General features: G+C 38.1%; 2 protein-coding genes across 2 annotated transcripts in view; one reads left to right on the plus strand and one right to left on the minus strand.

Annotated features, from left to right (window-relative positions):
* Window positions 1–15,929, plus strand: part of EIF2AK4 (eukaryotic translation initiation factor 2 alpha kinase 4) — a 40,299-nt gene extending 24,370 nt beyond the window's left edge. Inside the window, exons 25-39 of the mRNA XM_009883497.1 lie at window positions 11–179; window positions 663–779; window positions 1,482–1,547; window positions 2,112–2,282; window positions 2,886–3,020; window positions 3,121–3,228; window positions 3,980–4,108; window positions 5,722–5,808; window positions 7,907–8,019; window positions 9,603–9,661; window positions 11,249–11,346; window positions 12,627–12,695; window positions 13,303–13,347; window positions 14,420–14,544; window positions 15,796–15,929. Of these exons, the coding sequence (XP_009881799.1) occupies window positions 11–179; window positions 663–779; window positions 1,482–1,547; window positions 2,112–2,282; window positions 2,886–3,020; window positions 3,121–3,228; window positions 3,980–4,108; window positions 5,722–5,808; window positions 7,907–8,019; window positions 9,603–9,661; window positions 11,249–11,346; window positions 12,627–12,695; window positions 13,303–13,347; window positions 14,420–14,544; window positions 15,796–15,850 (1,546 nt within the window). The 3' untranslated portion in view covers window positions 15,851–15,929. The remainder of the gene's footprint in view (window positions 1–10; window positions 180–662; window positions 780–1,481; window positions 1,548–2,111; window positions 2,283–2,885; window positions 3,021–3,120; window positions 3,229–3,979; window positions 4,109–5,721; window positions 5,809–7,906; window positions 8,020–9,602; window positions 9,662–11,248; window positions 11,347–12,626; window positions 12,696–13,302; window positions 13,348–14,419; window positions 14,545–15,795) is intronic.
* A 1,246-nt stretch (window positions 15,930–17,175) lies between these two features.
* On the minus strand, window positions 17,176–20,953 carry SRP14 (signal recognition particle 14kDa (homologous Alu RNA binding protein)). The gene is made up of 4 exons (XM_009883498.1): window positions 20,857–20,953; window positions 20,131–20,243; window positions 18,364–18,396; window positions 17,176–18,050 (listed from the first exon to the last, which is right to left on the minus strand). Exons 1-4 carry the CDS (start codon window positions 20,951–20,953, stop codon window positions 17,961–17,963), a joined length of 333 nt encoding a protein of 110 aa, XP_009881800.1. The 3' UTR covers window positions 17,176–17,960.
* Window positions 20,954–21,180: the final 227 nt, after the last annotated feature.

Genomic DNA, 21,180 nt, shown 5'->3' on the forward strand with positions numbered 1-21,180 from the left:
TTTCCTTTAGATACTGTATAGAGCGAGTTTTCAGACCTCGGAAGTTAGACCGTTGTCATCCCAAAGAACTCCTAGAATGTGCATTTGACATTATTACATCTACTGGAAATAGCTTTTTGCCTATAGCAGAAACAATTTATGCCATTTCAGAAATCATTCAAGAGTTTTCAGTGCTACAGGTAGATTCTCTAATCATTCCTTTTGCTCTCTTTTTCATCCTAAAATTTTAATCTAAGTAAATATGTAGTCTAATGTGCTTAAAAATGTTAGTTCCTTTAACCTTAGCAAGTACAGAACTGTTTTCACATTTTATCAATGGTCAGTTAAGAACACTGTCATTTTGATCACAAATATGTTTTGTAGGTAAACTTAAAATGAAGCATAGGTTTGTGTGCAAAGGAAACATTAATTGAATCCTTACAGTGCCATTGAAATAAAGTCTTTTATCTGTCAGGCAGGTGATTATTGTAGAATGGGACAAGTCTTGCTATTCTTCAGTTCTAGATGGAAGGTAGGGTGGTGGAATGAGAGGTGTCGAGTTAGTTTTCAACTATTGTTAAATGTTTAGGAAAAAGGGGGTTTTTGGGTTGTTTGGTTTTTGGGTTTTTTTAGGAAAATGGAGTACAAGTAAAACTTTTTATTTTTTCTTTACCCTTTGTTAGGAAAGAAATTACAGTATTTACTTGAACCACACTGCCTTACTGAAAGCTATACTTCTGCACTGTGGGATACCAGAGGATAAACTTAATCAAGTTTACATCATTCTCTATGATGCTGTGGTAAGATACTAGTTATTAGCCTAATCTCTGTAAACATCACTCTAGAATATCTTATTTTGTAGAGCTATCTCTAGAAATGAGTAACAGTACAATGCCAGCATAACAAGGAATATCCTGTTGATACATAAAAAGGCTGGCTGGCTGTGGGCTGTAAACTTAGGTTAATTACTCTTTTGTTACTTCTGGTTTGGGATGTTTTAAGATGATTTTTAAATGTGTATTTATGAGGGAATTATTCACGTGTATAAGAACTGAAAAGCTATTCAATAAAAACTTTAAAACGTATCTTAATATCATGGTGATCTTTGCTACCTCATAAGCAGAGAAATAGGTGAAATTCATTTGAATAATTAAAGTAGTGTTTAAATCCCAACAACATGTCTTTTTTATTTCCTTTCATTTTATTTTTTTTTTACTAATTTACATAAGCATTTCAGTATTTACGTTGAAGTGCTTTTCAACACAATTGGTGTTTTTATACTTTCTGTTGCTTCTTGAAACCAAGCTGAATATGGCCTCACTACAAGATAGCTGCAAAATGAGTTAATTATTGGTTTTGTTCTTTTACAGTACTATTGCAGTTTGTAAATGCAACCTTTAATTGAAAGTATTGGAAAGTTGTGTTTTAATTCTTCTTGACAATAGTAATTTTTTTTTTGGTAACTCAGTTGTTGAATATGTTTGAATCTGTTTCTCTTCTAGACTGAAAAGCTAACTAAAAGAGAAGTAGAAGCCAAATTCTGTAATCTTTCTCTCACATCAAATAGTGTAAGTAATTTTAATTCAGTGTTAATTTCACTGTAACTTGCCATAAGTCAGTAGTATTTTATTTACTTTGCAATTTAATCAACCAGAGTAAGAAAAATAAACTGTTACATCTGCTGTTCAAAATAGATCTGTCCCTTTGGTAGCAGTCTGATTTTCTTCTCTGTTCTCTCTGGAAGTCAGTATTGCAACTGTCCGAGTTTCTTTCTTCCTTTAAATGTATTTTTCAGACTATTATTACAGAGTAAATGGAAATATGAGTAAATGGAATACTGTAGAGTGGTATGTAGTAAAACAGCAACTTTAAAATAAAAAAAAATGTCTGCAGGTGTTGAGGAATGTGCATTAAGTATTGAGGTTAACTTCTGGACACCCTGATAAGACTTCTGCCTGTACATTCCTTGCCTCAACTAACTAGGTAAAAAACCAGGCTGCTGGGCAGAACAGGCGAAAAAGACATATTTTACTCGCACCGAGTCAAGTATTTTTCATTTTTTTAGATGTGACCTGTTGTGAGCACTGTCAGTGGTGCTACCTATGTTTTCTTTATTTGATTTTTGCTTTTAGCTTTCTCGACTCTACAGATTCATTGAGCAGAAGGGAGAAGCAAGTAATGTATTTCCATTTTTAAACACAATGATAAAACAAAAGCCAGGTGTCACTCAGCTGTTGAAGCATGGAATGAAGGATTTGGAGGAAATAATTGGTCTGTTAAAGCAACTTGGAATAAAACTTCAGGTTTGTAAAATACTCTGCTAATAAATTAATGGATTTATAGGCTGCTGGGCCTCATAATTTGCCAGGAAACAAAGTAATGATATTTCAGAATAGAAAAACCACACCAAAGTGTCTTTTGATGGCAAGTAGTAATACCAGCATTGATTTTTATTGTTTTAATTTTTTTTTTTAAGATGCATTTGAAAAATAAGACCTCTTTCTGTCATACGTCTCTGGGTTAATTTCTATCTCATGACATGCAGACTTTTTTTTTGTTTTTCAACCAAGGTTGAAGGCATTACCTAGAGCGTAAAAGAATTTGAAATTTTGAAACAAGCTATAAATATTTTAAAATTACAGAAAGCTGATGACTGCTAAAGGCCTACCTTCCTTGAGGCTTGCTGTTTGGGTTTTGTGCTGTTAGGTCTCTTGGGATGCTTTAAGGTTAAAGCATCATTTCCTTATTTTTAATTGCATTTTAAATTTTTGGAAATACAAACTGTTTCCGTATGCCTTCCTAATGTGAGAAAAGTGTTTTGAATCCATACTGCTAATTGGAAACTAATTATATTAACCAGTAATATTAGTACAGGTCTTGAAAACATATTCATTTTTATTTTTCAGATTTCTATAAATCTGGGATTAGTTTACAAAATACAGCAGCACAATGGTATTATCTTTCAGTTTATAGCATACATCAAAAGAAGACAAAGAACTGTGCCTGAAATTCTTGCTGCAGGGGGCAGATATGATCATCTGGTATGTGCTCATCTCTTTTAATGAGAACATTAAAAACCTCTTTGACGTTTTGCAGAGACAATTATTTGGGTCTTCCATTTTGTTTTTGTCTTGTTTTGAGATTCCACAATTTAGAGGGCCACAGATGGTGGGACCAGTTCCTTCAGCTGTTGGAGTCAGCATAGCGATAGATAAAATAACTGCTGCTGTTTCCAGTGTGGAGGAGTCTGTAAGTCTGTTTTTTGGGACAAGGGGGTTTTTTTGTTTGTTTATTACTGACAGTTCAGTAACCTAATTGTAGCCACAGATGGGCAAAAAACAAGATGTTCAGATGTGTTCCATACTGAAATAGACAGCAAATGTCAAGATGACCTGTTCTCTTCTGTGTTTCTCTAGATAAAATTATTTAATAAGATAAGAATTAGTGGAAGAGAGGATCTTCAGGCTTATACCTGTTTATTTTTAATTTATATGGGACATTTTTCTCCTGTGGCTTGTTTCAGATGGAAGAGTACAACCATAGATACTTAGGTATTAAGTGTTAGCTTGCCCCTATAACTTCTCCCTTTGTAGAAGTATAGAAGGTGGAGATGGAAGGAAACTTAAGAAAATGGAGTACTTCGTACAGTGTCACACAACTTCACTTGGTTGTGGAAAGTGTATTTTATTAACTTTTCTTTATAAGAATAAATTAACATTCCTAAGCAGAGTGGGAAGGAAAGAACAGAACAGGCTAGGGTACTTTGCAAGCTGAGGTTGCGCAGATGCCTTTGATGAAAGATTTAAGTTTCAGTGACTTTCAAACATGCTTGGGTAGATTGTGGCTCTAAAAAGAGGTGGATGTAACCCCTTTTTTCAACTTGATGCATTTTGAAAAAAGTTAGTATATTTGTCCTTCTTTGTTACTTTAACTGCCTTCTAAAGGGGAAAAGATGGTCTTGTGGCTAATATTGTCTCCCTTGTTTTCACTTTGCCTTCAGGTTTCTGCCAGCTCGTGTGACCTGCTGGTTGTAAGTGTTGGTCAGATGTCAATGGGTAGAGCCATCAATATTGTTCAGAAGCTCTGGATGGCAGGAATTCCAGCTGAAATAATGTATGACTGGTCCCAGGTAGAATTCCTATTTCTGTCTGTTAACTATATTGTTGTTCTCTTAAGATTATTGCAGTCTAAGACCATCCTTTTTTGATTTTTTTTTCTAAGTTTTATTGAGTTACAGAGTCATAAAACTGAGCATGAAGGGTGCTATTCAGATACAATAATGTTAAGAAAGTCTCTGTTGTCTTGCAGCATTCTTCCTCTCTATCTCCCAGGGTATTTTAAAGTGCAATGGAGAATTTTGATGTACTCCTCAGAGCACAGAGGAATTAAGTGACCTTCCCCAATTATACACTGAGTGTGGAGTCCAAGGCCTATTGAAATCAAGGGGGAAATTTGCATAATAAATTTAAAATGAGGCCATTTAGCTCCAATTAAGTGAAGCGAGGATGCTTCAAAGCAGAAGCGTATTTTATACTAGTGAAGGCAATACATTCTGCTTTCAATGAGGGCTGCAAGTAGGTTCCCTGAATTAATGAGTTAATAAAGGGCACGTCTAGAACAGAACAGTAGCATCAAGTTTTAAATACACCCGGGTGGCTGAAGACTATCAGGTTCAGAGGGAACTTTGACATCATTCTACTGTTAGAAAAACAGTTTAGTGAACTGAGCTACTAGGTATGCTGTGGGGTGCCCATGTTGTCCCTGGAGAGACGTGTGGTAGGAAGGAGAGAGAGTGGCAAGCTGAGTTGCGACCTTTTATCTCCAGTTGAAAGGAAGCAGACCTTTAGTCACTACTGCCTCACTGGAGTAGTGAGCTATGTGGCGATGCTGAAGTCGCTGTTAATAGTGGTGGCAGTTACCTGAGGATTATGAGTCTAGTTCACCGTTAAGTGTGCCAGTTGGTGGCTAACAAAAGAAACACTGCACAGTTGCCTGTTTGGAGTCACGCGCTGCAGAGAAGACGATTTTGAGCTCACTCGCATAATTGCCTGACTTTTTTGTAATCTTTTGCCATAACATTTCTGACAGTTTCAATCCCTCAGAATTGAAAAGAAAATCCAAATCTTTCTGCTTTTCCTATGATCACCCTGGGTTCTCTTCTTTTTGCAATTCTTAAGGAATGAAGATATAGGTAGGCCTCTGTCTAATGCTGTCCTGCAACCCACTGCTAAGTCAGTGTAGCAAGCGCTTCGGTAAGCTCCGCGCTGAGAATGATGTGAGTCGGCCTCAGGTTTACAGGAAACCCGACTGGAGTCAGCCATCATGACAAAGTACCAGTCGTCCAGGACTGAGCTGTTACTGAAAGTTGCAGACAGTGGGGTGGTACCTGTTTGACTGATGTTACATTGCACATTTTTACAGTTATCTAGACCCTGCACTTCTAGATCCAGCGAGCCCCTTCCATGTGGGAACTAGGACTGTGGGGCCTAGGCATTCTCTCTGTCTAGTGTAGACTTAGATTTCAATTCTTGGGGAGGATTAGGTGGATAAATATATGTATAATGAAGTTTCACCTCCTGGAGTTGTTAATCAAGCTTTGCTCTCGCAGAAGCTTATATAATTAGTGTAATTGCTCCATATCAAGCTATTTTAATTAAGGACAGGAGGCTTTGACAGATTATAAAACTATCACTTAAGTAATCAAACTTCTGTTCCATTCCCCTTCCCCTGTTCCCATTCTAGTCCCAGGAAGAACTGCAGGAATATTGCAGATGCTCTGGGATTACATATGTGGCTCTTGTGTCAGATAAAGAAGGAAGTCATGTGAAGGTAAGTGTGGGACCAGAGGATGCCGGATGATGTTTCAGATTTACAATCTGTTGTTCTAGGTTTCTTTTTTTTTCTTTAAGATCATGATTATTTTCAATAAAGTATTTAAGTAGATGGAATTCAGGTAAATACAGTTTCAGTTGCTAAGTAGTAGAAAGTTCCTGTGAAGAAGCTTGCCTTTTATCCCTCCGTAACTGTTATTCACAGATCTCCTTTCTTCAAGCAAAGTCCAAAAATTAGTGCAAACATTGCTTAACTTGGAGTTATTGCTTCATCCTTCCAACTGGCAGCTTTCCGCGTTACAAAAAAAAAAAAGTAACTAAAACATAAATCTAAAAAAATCCATGTAGTTTAAACAGGCAGAGTCTGAACCACATTCCTCATCTCTGTGACGTAAGGTTAAGATAGAAAGACTGGACTGTGTCACAACATGAATCACCACCTTCTGTGCTCTGCAGCCTGTGGTTCTGGTACGTTTTTAGAAGTTAAAATTTTTAAAATATTCTCGATTCTGGATCATTAGGAAAAAGATCGTTGTTCTTTGAATTCATTCTTTGACTGAAAAAAAAAAAAAAAGAAGTAATCATTTGACAGCATCTGGTGTACCTAACCAGTGTGCATTACTAAAATACTTTTCACTTGTTATTCATGCTCCTTCTCATTGTTAAAGGAGGAGCTGCTGCCCGAGCATTCACACGCCATTCAAGGAGTCGCACACACACCACCTGAGTCTGTAACTGCTCAAACGAGGGACCCCAGTGGGCCAACGGGTGCCCCTTTCAACTGCACACACACACTCTTATTCTCAGGGGTGCTTCCTCCTTCAGACTCGACCCTAGGTTTCCTGCAGCAGAGTCTCAGCCGTCAGATTTTATAAAAATAAGTAATTTAATTGAAAGGCACAGCAGCAAGGTCAGCCCAGGCTGGGTGCCTCCGAAAAGGGAGGGACCTTGAACAAAAAAATCCCTGGGCAATTATATCCTTGCGAATACACCCACCCCTCACATGCTGTTCGCGCATCCTTTAGTCCACTGGTGATTTTTGGTCTGGGGTTTTGTAACACGTTATTGGCTTTTTTTTCCTGTGTCCAGGTGGGCAGGCAGGCCGTTGACTGCTCTTATCTTGTTGACTTGCAGTCTGTGCTGACGGTTGTAGCCTCCTTATCTTCTGGGTTACGCTTCTTGTGTGCCTGCACTCACTGGCAGAACATGCGGAACTGAAAAGTTCCAGACTTAGGGAAAACACTACCAAAACATCAGTGTGTTATCAACATTTTTCTTACAGTATGACACTAAACACAGCACTGTACCAGCTGCTAGGAAAATTACTAAGAAAATTAACTATTATGGCCTAAAGGCTTCAGCAAATCTAGCTACTCATGCTAAGTAAAGCTAAGGAGACAGCATAAATCACACCATATTATAACTGTAAGTAATTTATTCTAATTAAAACTTACTTAAGCTACACAACTAATCTCTCTCAAGTCATTGTAACAGATAGCAAATAACTGTGCAGTTAACTGTATGAACAAGTAGATTTTGATTATGAGAATGCAATGTATCAGTGTCTTCCACAAAACTGTTAGAGAGCGTTCTTTTAAATATGGCTTTATTGAAGCAAAACCAACAAAGAGCTTGCTAACAAAATGAGTGCTGTTGCTGCTGATTAATTTCTTCCTAGTAAAGACGGAGCAGAGTCTGACTCTTGCAAACTGAAAGGCAAGCCTTATTCTAATGTAATTCCTTAACTAAGAAAAAAGATCCAAACCAAATATGCTATTGTTAATATGGTATTTGCACCTATAGGCCATTCTGTTAAAATAAATAAATAAATAAAAATCACATACTAAATACAAGTAGCCAAGCTAGTTTAAGCCTTGGGAATGCAGAGGAAATTAGTTGGTTGGGAAAAAAAAATAAAATTCTAATCAAAGACTTAATTGGCAGTGATTGATTGGTAATGATGATAGCTTCCTACGTTTGACTGTTTCACCTCTAACGGGTGAATAATCCACTTTGGTTTTGATGAAATTTGATAAGTTTATTCATGTGCCATTTTAAGAATGAACAATCTTAAGAACCACTGAACTACATCATAGGTGAAATCCTTTGAGAAAGACAGACAGACGGAGAAAAGGATTTTAGAATCTGACTTAGTAGATCACCTGATCCAGAAACTGAAAACTAAAATCTGTGACGAAAGATGTAGCAGGTAAGTAGCATAACATGTCCACGTGAATAGTCAAAATCAGAAGTGAATGTATATATGTTTTAATGAAATAATTTTAAGATATGCTCCGTTAAACCTTGATTTTTTTTTTTTTTGATAAAGAGTAAGAGCTTTGCTGAATTCCTTTTGAGCAGGAAAGAAAGCAAAAGGCTTGGTTATAGAATTTTATTGAGATTAAGAGAGAGACTAATTTTCCCTAGCTGCTGTTACATTCAGACATCCATGGTATTTCCTAAATTAAAAGGCCATGTGCTTATCCGGCTCAAATGCTACTAGAACACCGGTATTGTTTGTATGGCAGGACTGCCTGCAAGTCCCTCTTACGTCCATTATGTTCATGTACTGTGTAATCAAAGAATTAAAGCAGCAAATCCCTTTCATTCTGAGGCAGTGTTGATATGGTAAAAATGAAGGTGTAATTGTAGCACACCTGTACGCTTTGGCTGGCACAAATGAAAGTAACACCTGGCAAAGGCTTGGGGTACACAGCAACGCCCCAATCATCCTGTCTTTGTAGAAATTACTATTTATTGTCACCCATAGAAATTAGTATGGATATCACATGAGAGTCTACAGTCACACCTGTGTGCTTAAGCAGTGTAGCTGTTATTCACTCTTCTCTCTTTGTAAATATATGATAACCACACACACATAAATATATGTGTATGTGTGTCTACATATATATATATATGTAGTGGCAGCAGGAACAGACATGGTTTATTCACACAAAATTGAATTCAGAAACTAACAGATTTGACATCCATAGGATTTCTGAGTAGACTTGACAATCATTAAGCTGGGAAATGCTTAACTCGAGCAGTAGTTTGTGCAAATGGCTGACATCTGCTACTTGCTCTTCCTCTGTTTTGTCTGGCCTCAGCCAGTCTTGGCATTTAACATTGCAACTAACCTGATTCTCATGTGTTTTGTGACAGATCTACAGGATCTACTAGAGGCTGTGAAAGAAAATCATTCTTTCTAAAAGTTACTTTCTTTGTAGATCCTGAGAACAGAATAGAGAAAAACCTGTATTTGGTAATACTAAACAGAGAAATGCAGTAATTATAATTGTAGTAACACTGGCAAATTTCTTTGTTAATCAGTCCTCAATGTGGAAAGCAAAGGGATCCAAACTAATAATTGAAAGCTGCTTTGAATATGTATGATCTTAAATATAAATATTAATTTGATACTTCAGTATTATCTCACAGAAACCGATAAGAAATCATAGATTATTCTCTCCAAATTGTTAATTTATTCTTGTAATACGTTCTAGCATTAGGATCTAGATCACTCTTGCATGATGGGGAGCGCATTTTTTTTTGTATCTATAAGAACCATAAAAATTGCTTCTAGATCAGATTTTGTAATGTAATTTTGTATGATTTCCTGTCTGTTCCAGAATAGAATTTAATCTGCAGATATGTGCTGGGAGGTCTCCATAAATTTCTTTATCTGTTGGAATGAAATAAGTATGTTTGTATGACAATCTGAAACCATGTATTACTACAGTTGTTCCTTGTTATTGTAAATTTGTTTCCCTAACTATCTTTGTTTATTTTTAGAGAAACCTCAGATAATCTTTCAGTACCAAATCAAAAGGGATCATTTACTAATAATTCAGGTATTTAGTCTCTAGTTACAGAACACAAACTATTTCTTTCTGCTTAAAAACTGTATTATAAGAAAATATTGCTGGAACATACATCTTAATCGGAGCAAGAAAACGTTTTCTAGCAGTGCTTCTGGTTAGACATTTCTTCCAAATCTCAAATGTTGTTCCAAGCAATCTAAAACAGAAATTTTCTCCAGACTAACAAAGTAAAGTACTTAGGGCAACAGACAGAATATTCCCCATAGAAGCATTCATTGATGCAGTCATTCGGGGTTGGGGAGGCCAAAAATAATGAACATTTCCTAGCTGAGGAGAAATCAAATGTCCTCTTGATCAAAAAGGACATACCTAGTGTTGAGACCTACCTACTGTTCTACTTAGATTTATTTTTTTTCCTTCTAATGAAAATGCCTTTACATTTCTAGCTACGGATTTGCACTCCTTAGTCTGATAATAGAAGTTCGTAGACAAAAAATAATACTATGTACTTTTTGTGGGGATAGTTTGGCATTGTTGATAATTATTTTATTAAGTACTCATACAGTGGGCAGTGGTGGTTGCCTTTTTTTTTTAAGAAACTTTTTTCCCCTCTGTGCTGGTTTCAGCTGGGAAAGGGTTCATTTTCTTTCTAGTGATTGCTGTGAAAGGAATGTCAATCATACCAATTGGTTTTAGTTGTTGCTGAGTGATATTTACACTACTCAAGGACTTTTTTCAGCTTCCCATAAAAGTATAGACAGAAGGATGGAATGGCCAATGAAATTTTTGATATGATAGACATCATGCTCAGTACATGGGGGTTGGCCAGGGTGGGGCGGGAATCTGCAATCACTGCTCTGGATGGTGCCAATTCACCAGCGAGTGACCTGTGTCATTATTGTTATTTTTCCTTTTTATTATTGTTTCTATTAAACTGTCTTTATCTCAACCCATGAGGGTTGGGTTTTTTTCCCTTTCCTCCCCCTTTTTTTTTTTCTTTTTATGCCTCACCGCACATGAAGCAGTGGGGGTGGGCAAGTAGCTGTGTAGTTCCAGTTGCCAGCTGGGGTTAAACCACAACACCCCCTTTCGTAACAGTGAGGGAGAGAGGTGGCCATGCTTAACTTGTTTTTTTCCACGTATGTCTGGTTACCAGAAGAGGCCACTTGGATTTCAAAATAAGCCATTTCAGATTTCAGTTATTGTTGTTCAGGGGAGCTGGGGGCTGGGGTTTATTGTGTGCTTTGTCATTGACTCTGCTACAGGACTGACCATTAAATAGGTGCCTCATTCTTTTAATAGCTTTTCTTTTTTTGTTATTATGTATGCTACATTCCTCTGTAAGGTTCTGCAAGCCATTTGGAACCTTTTACTATTTTCAGGGAACACTGATGTAAAATACCAGATTTCTTATTCTTACCAACCAGTCTTTCAAAGTCATAAGTGAACATTTGATAATTTACATGCACATGTTTCCTTATCCTATGTACTTGACTGACTTTAGCCGGTTTTAGCATCTTTTTGAACCTTAGCTTATTAACATTTCTGAATTTTCTGTTTCTTGCTACTTCTTGTATAAGGAAAAATATAATCTAAAACTATGTGTTTGCATTTTAGGTGTGTTTGAATCACACGGAACTCTTGTAGTGCCTAATGTTAGTGTTATAGCTCCTGAAAAATTATCTGCCAGTGCCAGGCGTCGTCAAGAAATTCAGGTATACATGCACATCAAATAAGTGGTAAGAAGTGACCCTTAGAAGTTAAGGAATGGTAGAATTCCTATTTTCACTATCACCTAACTTCCACAAATGCATCCTGTTTGTTCTTTATTCATAAAGTAAACTATGAACAACACAAAAGGTTGAAGGCAAAGACCACTTCTTTTTTCACATTTTGGATCATGGGGATTATCTGTGACATTGTTGTGGCTCAGCCATCATTGTACACACATATATATATATTACAAATCTTACTTTAGGAGGAACCATGGTTCTGGAATTTTCAACATTTTTATAAATGCTAAAGTGTGTTAAAGGTGCAAGTTCGGCATACTTTTTGCAGTATGTTTGTAATGCATACTCTGTGTATCTCATTATGTTGTCTCAAACTAAAGGCCGAAGAAAAAATTGCAGAATTAAAAAAAAAAAAAAAAAAGAAAAAGAAAAAACAACTGCCTAAAATATGCTATTCTAATAATGTAGAAAAGATTAAATGATGCTAGAAACAAATGTCAGAGTTTGCTCATCTAGGACTATTGGCTTCAAGATGTTTAGAGTACATGGTAAAACAGAACTGTAAACTCATCCCTTTTCAGTCGAAATTTGGGTGTGCAACAAAAAATCCCTGCTGTAAATAGTTCTTGGAACCCAAATACAGTAGTAGATGTTATTCTCTGAGCTTTGAGCTAAACAGACTTTGTTTTCAGGTTTTTAATGTACAAAAGCCTCTTTCTAAGGTACAAAAGACAATGCAGTGCAAGGCTGCCGCTACATTTGTAAAGTGCTGTCTTTGCAGGATTACTAGCTTGCTTTGGAATAACGTGTTACAAGGCATGACCAATACTTTGGTTTGGCTTTCAAATCAGTTGTCCTTCTTCAGCTAGAGATGATTCACTGTATCCAGTCACAGGTTCTGACATGCATCTGAAAAGTTATCTAACACCCAGAAAGGCAATTTTTAACTACATATGTGAGAATTCACATTCTAACATGCAGTTTTGTCTGCTTTAGTACAATACTAGTATTATCAAATCTTTACCATTGCTGCCAGAGTGGCTCAGCCCCAGTCTCCTTCCTGTCTTCTCCTCAAGGATTATTGTGGAATTGTTCCTGAAAATGATATTAAATGTGAATTTTAGCTTAAATATGATGTACTTCTACATCTTGTGTTAGATACAGCCTCCTCTGTTCACATCAGCCATGAAATAGAAAATAAGCGTTCCCAGCCTGTGTCACACAAGCAGTGTGTTTTACTATTGCCCATCTTTTGTTGACAGGTGCAAACAAGACTTCAGACATTCATTTCTAGCCTGCAACAGAAAACAAGTGAGATTGAGATTTTAGCGGTAAGTATTTGGCAGAAGACTGAATTAATTTCAAATTCTTAATTGAATTGGGTGGTGCAGTTGCTGACTGGAACAAACTATGGCAAATAGCCTCACTTTAGAGATACCAAATGAACCAAACTTCTGGTTAAATGAGACTCGTGGCATGTTTCCTTAATTCTTGAAAAGTATCACAAATTGTATATATTGGACAGTTGCATAGAACAAAATTTAACAAATATTTAGCTGTAAATTCTTAAGCTGTACTCATGCCTAATTATTGTGGTAGATTTAATAACTTGTTCCCGCTAGATTTGCTCTTCTATTTAAACCAACACAGCTGTTGTTTGTATGTAGCTTTTAGACTTCACTGACCATGTCACAAAGGACTTCAAAATGGTATATGCTTTTCAGGAAACATATTGCCTGTTTGCTTATGCCTGTTCAGAACTCTTCATAGTGGAATCTGTTATGAACAGATCAAGCTTAAAACCTTAATAAATTCTATCAGCATGAGTCCTTCTTTGACGATCAAAAAGTCTGACTCCCTTCAGTGAACTAATCTCTAGTTGGCAAACTGGTAACAGAAGAACTGTTAAGTATTGATTTCTTGATGACATTTTTACAGGTGGATCTGCCAAAAGCAACTGTGATGCCCTTCTTATCATTAAAGGTAAGCAAATATTGTTGTTGAAACTCTAATTGAACAATAGGTGATAAATTCTGTTCCTAATGAAGTGGAATGTAAAATTCACCCATTGTAGTTTTTTCTCCTTCAAGGAGTTTGAATTAGGTTTTAAAACTAGATAGGATTTTTTCTTTACCCAAGGAGCTTGGCTGAGGCTAGAAAAATCTCTTTGTCAAATGCCCAAGTTACATAAGACACCATCAGGAAGTCCTAATCCAAAGCTATGGGTTTTTTTCCCTGTTTCTTGAAGCTGTTAATGAAAGAGGACCCAAAACACGGAAGCAACTGTTTCAATACAGTAGCTGAAACATGTCTTAGTGAAGCCAAAATAAAAAGGGGATGTATAAATATTATATTGACACCCTTAACTCAGAAACTGCTTGATTGAGGGGGAGGGGAGACACCAAAGACAAAGTTCCTCTTTCCTCCAATGACAGCAGTAGCTTGAAAGTCAAAAGTTCTTATTGGAGAGATGGACACCTCCCCACAACCCAAAAAAGCAAACCCTGCCTGGAAGTGGATTTAGTACTTTCATACTTTACAGCTGCTGCTCTGAAGCAGTGCTTGTCTGGTAATCAGACCCCAGTGAAACATTTGAAAATACTTTCAAAATACTTGGTTCATCCAGTCTATCCAAATCATGGAGATAGTTTATCACCTTTTACTTTAAAAAAAAAAAAAAAAAAAAAAAAAAAAAGGCACATGACCAGCTTGCATCATTCACTTTTGACCACCCCTGCACCAGAGTTCCCATATTCTGTCCAGCATTGCAAAACTGATAGAGCCCATTTCATTGCTTATGCCTTTTTATTGCTAAACTGTGTTCAGAAACTGATCACTAAATTCTTCATAATTTTTTTAAAAAAAACCAAACACAACCAAATCAAGTTGCACATGTTGTTTATATGAATTTTGTTTGAAAACTTTTTAATAACCTGTTTAATTAATGAACATTGACATTACACAGTGTTCAGAAGACCAAATCTCATCAGAAGTACTTCCTTCACAGGAGAATGTAAGACCATATCATAATTCCCTGTCAATTTTCTTTTCTTAGTTTGATGGAGATAGACAAGCCTTTGATGCTACTGTGAGACAACTGATGTCACGATGGCCAAAACAGAGATGTTCATACTTGCAAGCAATTTGTGATGAAATTTACAGTATCAAAATGGAAAAGAGGTAAATTTGTTAAGATCTTACAGGTATATAAAACATCTCAATTATTTCTGCATTCAAACTTCACTAAATTAGTTGCTCTTAATTTGTCCTCCCCTTTCCCTCTCTCTGAGGAAAAAAGAACTGTTCAGGAAATGTGTATACTTCCTCGAGTATTATTTTTTTGCTAACATGAAACAAAATGTGAAGAGTTTACTGGTCATCTAATCCTCACTCGTGGCAAAATGTAAATTTTTGGTCATATTAAATTCTTCATTTTTATAAGCCTTTTCAAGAAATTCTAAAATTTATTCCCCTTATTATCTCATTTGCGGCTTTGTTCATCAAACTGAAGAGCAAATTACTATATACATTCAGGTATACTGCTGTTCTACTACATAGTAACCCTCTACTCTCATGGGAGGGCCTCAGCTTGCCTTTTAAAACTTGGGAGCACGTTTAATTCCTCCTGCTCTGAAGGAGTACAATGGGAATCTTGCACAGCTGACAGAGGGCCCGGCTTTAAGCAAATACGATGCATGCTCTCCCAACATGTACCATAAAGCCCATTTCTGTCTCCTAAGCAGAAAAACATACATGTTCAACCTGTAGTCTCCTTGTTGGATTCTGGCGAGGCTGAAATAGATAGTTGGGGCACATTTAGTTTTAAGCCTCCAGTTGTCCACTCTTGCATGTACTGGTACAGTTAAGTGAGACCTGGGCATTTATGTCCTATTGTGGGCTTTGTTTAGAATACATTTTCTTAAACCTATGTTCGGCTTGAAGGTACTACTTAACCTTAAAATGAGACAAAAAATTGACTTTGATTCCTTTTCCTTAAACATGCACCAGAATTGCTTCAGGTTTGCTAATGTTTACTGAGGCAACTAATTATCAAGTGAAACTTTTTTTCTTCCTGGGGCTTGCAAGGCTGTGAGCAAGAGAACCCAATTACTACATATGAACAATATCCCATACAGTGTTGGTTGTGAATGGAATGCAGTCCCTGACAAAGTCTTCCTTTCCCATTTGATGCCTGCACACAAAACACTTAGCCATAAGCCTTCAAGATCACCGAATGAAAACTACACAGGGTAGATAAATGGAAAGAGAACAAAGGGGGAAAGTGCAGCTGCAGCCAAAGGAACTAAAACATACTGCTGTTCTACTGAATCTTTGTTGTTAGCTTATTGCTAAGATTTGCCACAGGCTTTCTAGCTTTTAACCTGCAGTTTCAAAGTTTTTAATAATCCTCTCTTTTCCTTCCCTCTGCAGGGTTCCTGCGCTTATCCTGTACAGTTACCGAGATGAATACAAGGTTTTGTTTTAGTACTTAAAGCATCTTTTATGGGATGCTTTTACTAACAGACAACAGTGTTTTGTCAAAGGAATGTCAAAAAGCTGTAATAATGCAAGACAGGCAACTAATGCCTCTTTATGTGTCCAGACTGAATTTCATGTGTACAATACAACTGTAAATTTATGTCAAAAAGTGGAAATAAATGTTTTATAGGCACTTAAAGAGCAAGTCTGCCTCCAGCCAGAGATGTGTATTATCATGTAATTCTTAACCTCTTTGTGGCATAAGGGGGCGTCAGCTGTGTAGGTGTAAAACTGTTTTTTCTTTTAAAAGACAGTTTCAGAATGCCTTTTATGTCAATATGCAACAGTAGGACTGAAATGAGAAACTTAAGTTCAAGAATTCGAGAGGATGAATTATCTTCAGCTGTAACAAACTGTTTTAAACTTTTTTGAAGAAGGATTTTTATGTAATAAAAGGTTTGGCTACTGAGCCTTCTTGAAATATGTATTACAAGCTTTTTGTGTTTGGTTTTTTTTTTTTAAACATACTGGTTTAATTTCTCTATAAAAGATGGTAGACTTCAAGCTGAGAGAGTTGTTGCAAGCCTGGCTGCCTATGTTTGTCCTGCCTGTACTTTTGCATTAAAATCAAGCAGCAGCTTCCTGGGAGATGAAATAAGACCTGATACAAGAAAAACTTGTTTCAGACCTAAACCTAAGGCTTTTAAGAGAGACAGTAACCTGCATGTGCTAGAGGCATAATCAAAGTTCTGAATTAGTTTTCTCCACTGGGGTTGTCAGATGAGTTTGAAGTTAAAGCCATAATAATGACGGGTATTTCATAATTATCTTCTTGAAGCTGAACTCTTGACACAACCCCATCGGGAAAAATGAAGCTAAGTCTGAAGATGAGTTACAGCAGCCATAGTTAACCATGCATCATATTTCACATCAAATTGCTTATAATACTGGAGTGAATATGCAGAAAAGGTAGGGATTTCTGGAAATATACTGGTGTTTATACTCCCTCCCCACCTGGGTACCTTCTGTTTAAAAGGCTTACTCCCATCCTTTTCTCTAATTCAAATGATGATTGCCTTTAGCACTGCAGGCTTACTGCATTAAGAAACACCTCGTTACTTTTTCTGCCCTTTTCCTCCTAAAGAGGAGGGCAAAGTTAAAATATATAAAGAGGTAAGTTTAAAGACAAACCCAAGAACTTCTGAGAACTGCGGAAGTTTTAACAGCAACACACAAAGGAGCATCGGGGGAGTCAGTCCTAAAGGCCACAGATGACCATACCATTTGTAGCCATTCACAAAGACAAGTCACATCAGTCATTACAACCAAATCCATTTCTCATTATGTTTAATAGGAACAATTAAGTATTCACTTTTTACATCTGCTCATATGAAGGAGCTACTTTAAGATGTGAAGTATGAGGAAATTCAGATCCCTGAATCTACTAAAGGGTGAAGCTTTAAAAAAAAACAAGTCTGGATGACATGAGCATTCTTAAGCCGTATCTGAAGGGAACGTGATGCAGAGGCCTACCCTCCCCCCGCCCTGAGCCAGGGTCAGCACAGCTGGATCAGCATGGAGCAAAGGCACAGCTGCCTGGCTGTGCAAGAGCTCAGGCCTTAGGGGTATCTGTACTGCATCATGTAGACGTGTCCCTCAAAATAAGACAGACACAGGAAAGCTGCTGTTCCTGATAATATGTTGGCACCCACCTTCCCTAGTACTACTGAGGCTTATCTATAAAACTGGGCATCTGTCACTGAGACTCCTGCTCCAATCTCGCGTTGCTCCTGGCACAGTGCATTTCTCTTCACCCCGTGTTAACCCCCGAACAGGTTTTTAGATTGCCCACTTGTATAATACAAAACAAACAGCAGTATAAGTACAAAACTAGTTGGCAGCTGAGTGTAAAGCTATTTCAGTATAACCCTGTAAATACTCCTGCCATACAACAATCCACAGAAAGCACCTTCTGCTCTCAGTTTAAACAAAAGTACTGATCACATCCCAGTATCCTGCTGGAAAGAAAGCCAAAGACAAGTGGTAACTCAAAAAGAAATGGACTTTGCTTTGAGCAAGGGTCAAGTCTCTTATAGTGATGGTAGGAGAGCGTTCCATCACTGTGTTGCTTTACTCTTCTTGTTTTTGCTTTTCTTGTCTTTTTTCTTCAAGCCATCCATGTTAGCTCTCAGCAAATTTGAATATGCCTGAAACAACAATTGGAGCCATTAAAAGAACAAATACATAAGTGACAATACATTTTACATATTGCTAATCTGCATTTTCTCAGAGAATCATGCTCTTACACCCTACACTGGGAAACTTGTTTCTAAACCAATGCAGAAAGTTAAATAAAATATAATGTGATTTATTTTTTTTTAAACAAATGCAGCTGGGTGGGTAGTCTAAGGTTAGTCTGTATGGCAGTTCTGCACTGCGTCAACCCGTTCACAGCTGCCCAGTGCTTCCTACTGACCATTCCCCGATATCTACAGAAAATAAAAGGCATACAAAACTTACCATCTGGAATTTATTTACTTCCTTTGAGCTCACCTACAAAAGTAATACTGGAGGTTAACCAAGAAAACACTGGCTTCTGTTACAAACCAAGTATCAGTACGTGTTTACCCACCAGTGACCATCTAGTCTTTTCAGCAGCAGCGGATCAACTCATCACACTGAGCGGTAGGGAGGCTGTACTGACATGTCATAGGGCTTCACTGGTTTAGAAAACTGAACTCACTCCCTACTCGATTAGCAAAATCTCTGGAGGCCATCCATCCCAAATTCCTGTTTTCAAATGGGAAGAATGTGAAGAAACATTCTAAGGAAGGTTTTATTTACCCATACGGCCATAAAAATATGCTGCAGCCCATATTCTCTCAACTATTTCTCAAAATAACATTTTTCCTTGGGTTACATTGCAGAGGAGAGCTGAAGTCAGCTAAAGCCTTTCCTGGTCTCTCATTCAAAGCTGTCACGGTTTCAGCTGGGATGGAGTTAACTTTTTATTAGCAGCTGGTGCAGTGCTACGTTTTGGATTTGGGATGAGAAATACTTTTGATAGCGTGCTGGTGATTTTGGTTGTCACTAAGCTCTCAAGGCCTTTTCTGCTCCTCGCAGCGCCCTGCCCATGAGCAGGCTCAGGGGGCACAAGAAGCTGGGAGGGGACACAGCCAGGACAGCTGACCCCAACTGACCGAGGGCTATTCCATACCATGTGACATCACACTTAGTATATAAAGCTGGGGGAAGAAGAGGAAGTGGAGGGACATTCAGAGTGATGGTGTTTGTCTTCCCCAGTAACAATTACGCATGATGGAGTCCTGCTCTCCTGGAGATGGCTGAACACCTGCCTGACAATGGGAAGCAGTGAATGAATTCCTTGTTTCGCTTTGTTTGTGTGCGAGGCTTTTGCTCTAGCTATTAAACTGTCTTTATCTCAACCCACAAGTTTCTTCCTCACTCCTACTCAGCCAGTTCTCTCCCCCATCCAAACTGGGGGGAGTGAGCAAGCAGCTGCATGGTCCTAGCTCCTGGCCAGGGCTAAACGACAACAAAAGTAAACACATCAGCTTTTCAACTTCTAATTAATGTTTCCTGAAACACAAATAGCTCTGTAAATGAGAAAAAAATAGGTATGCTAAGCAAGATTAAGGCTTAGAAGAGTATACCCACGCGCACACATTCTTGCCAGGAAACAATGATCCCTTTCTTACTGTTTCACAGGCTGGGAACATACTGTTCTTTCCTGGGTTGTAAGAACCTTCGGTAATTCCATCGAGGTCCATAAGAAACTACCTCTTTGTCACCTGAGGCTTGAATGTAGGTGTACAGGAACCTTCTTCTCCTTGGAGCCACACCGTTTGTCCTCATACTGCAGGTTCCGTATCTGCCCTGTGTCCTTCCGCCCATGTCTATAGAAGCAGTTTCCCCCTCCCCTCCAAATAATTCGACCTGACTCAAAACAGCCAAGCTTGCTGAACACAGGCAGGGTCCCTTTCTGCTGTCCTGCAATACCATTCTGAAGCAAAATCCAGCATACAGAGCAAAACTATAAACTACTGTCCCATCTGTAACGCTGAGTGTAAGCATTAAGACTTCAGGTAAGAATAACACTTCAGCATCCCAACTTCAGCTGTGTATTTAGCTACCATATGGTTTCTCTGGAATAAAGAGAGTAGTTCTCATGGAATTCATGCAAGGACAAATTTAACTTAAAACATGGGGCATGAAATAAAAGAAAAGTAGGGCCACTAATGTTTCTAACCCAAAGCTGTCACTTACCACTGTGCTAATTTTCTTCTTTCCATCAGTTGCTCTTAGAAGACACTTATTGTCTGCTGGTTCAAAACTTTCTACATGGCCTTTGCGTGGGACTGGTTTTGTTCGGCCATCATCTGTATTGAAAGACAGAAAATGTTTATTCATATTTCACTAAAATCATTGGATGCCCCCTATTAAATGATGGGACATTGAAAATAGCTTATGAGAAGATCTGCAAAACATCTTGGAATTTAAGGCCATCTGAACTGTCACTGCTGCCAAATTGTTGACAGACCGCTTCCTCTGTAACCCCTGATGGATCTGTTCCATAAACTACATCTGCCAGGAAAAAATATAAATCCTTCCCCTGACATGCCGTATGAACCACCCGCTTCAGCAGCTCTATGTTTTAAATGCATGTCGAACTGCAGCCCAGGACACTTGACTTCTCAAGTAGTGCCAGCTAGCCAGAAACCAGAGAAACACACAAAAGCAACACTATAATCCTCTTTTTACAGAAATCTACGGATCTCAAATTATTAATAAAGTCCTAGTATTTCCTGCAGTTTGAAATACAGTCTTACTTCAAGGTTATTAGTACTGCAGCTAAGATGATTTGTCCATACAACTACTCTTGTTTTCAGATACTCTGAATTACAACTGCATCTTTTAAAATACACGCCAACACCACTGTAAGTTTGATTTTGACAAACACCTCTTTAATCCAGCAGCAGACTTAAAACTTACATTTCTTCAGCGTTATGAAAACACTCCCCGAAGTTCTGCACTTTTGAAAGAGTCTGGTAAGCTCCGTCAGGAACTGCAAGAGAAAAGAGATCCCCATCCGTGTCTGGAGACCACCACGCCGGCGTTTCTCTCTTCTCCCTGCGCAGCCCAGCAGCTGCCTGCCCGGGGAGCTGCTCCTGCCTCGCTCCGGCAGCGAATAAGCACCCAGGAAAGGGGAACTCCCGGTTTTGCCCAGGCAGAAGCGGTAGGACACGAGGCCCATCCGGAAAACGAGGTCTAACACCTCCCAGACCCGCCGCGGCCCCAACCTTTCTACTCCCCACC

The sequence above is a fragment of the Charadrius vociferus genome, unplaced genomic scaffold (assembly GCF_000708025.1).
Source record: "Charadrius vociferus isolate BGI_N301 unplaced genomic scaffold, ASM70802v2 scaffold34, whole genome shotgun sequence".
Taxonomy (NCBI): domain Eukaryota; kingdom Metazoa; phylum Chordata; class Aves; order Charadriiformes; family Charadriidae; genus Charadrius; species Charadrius vociferus.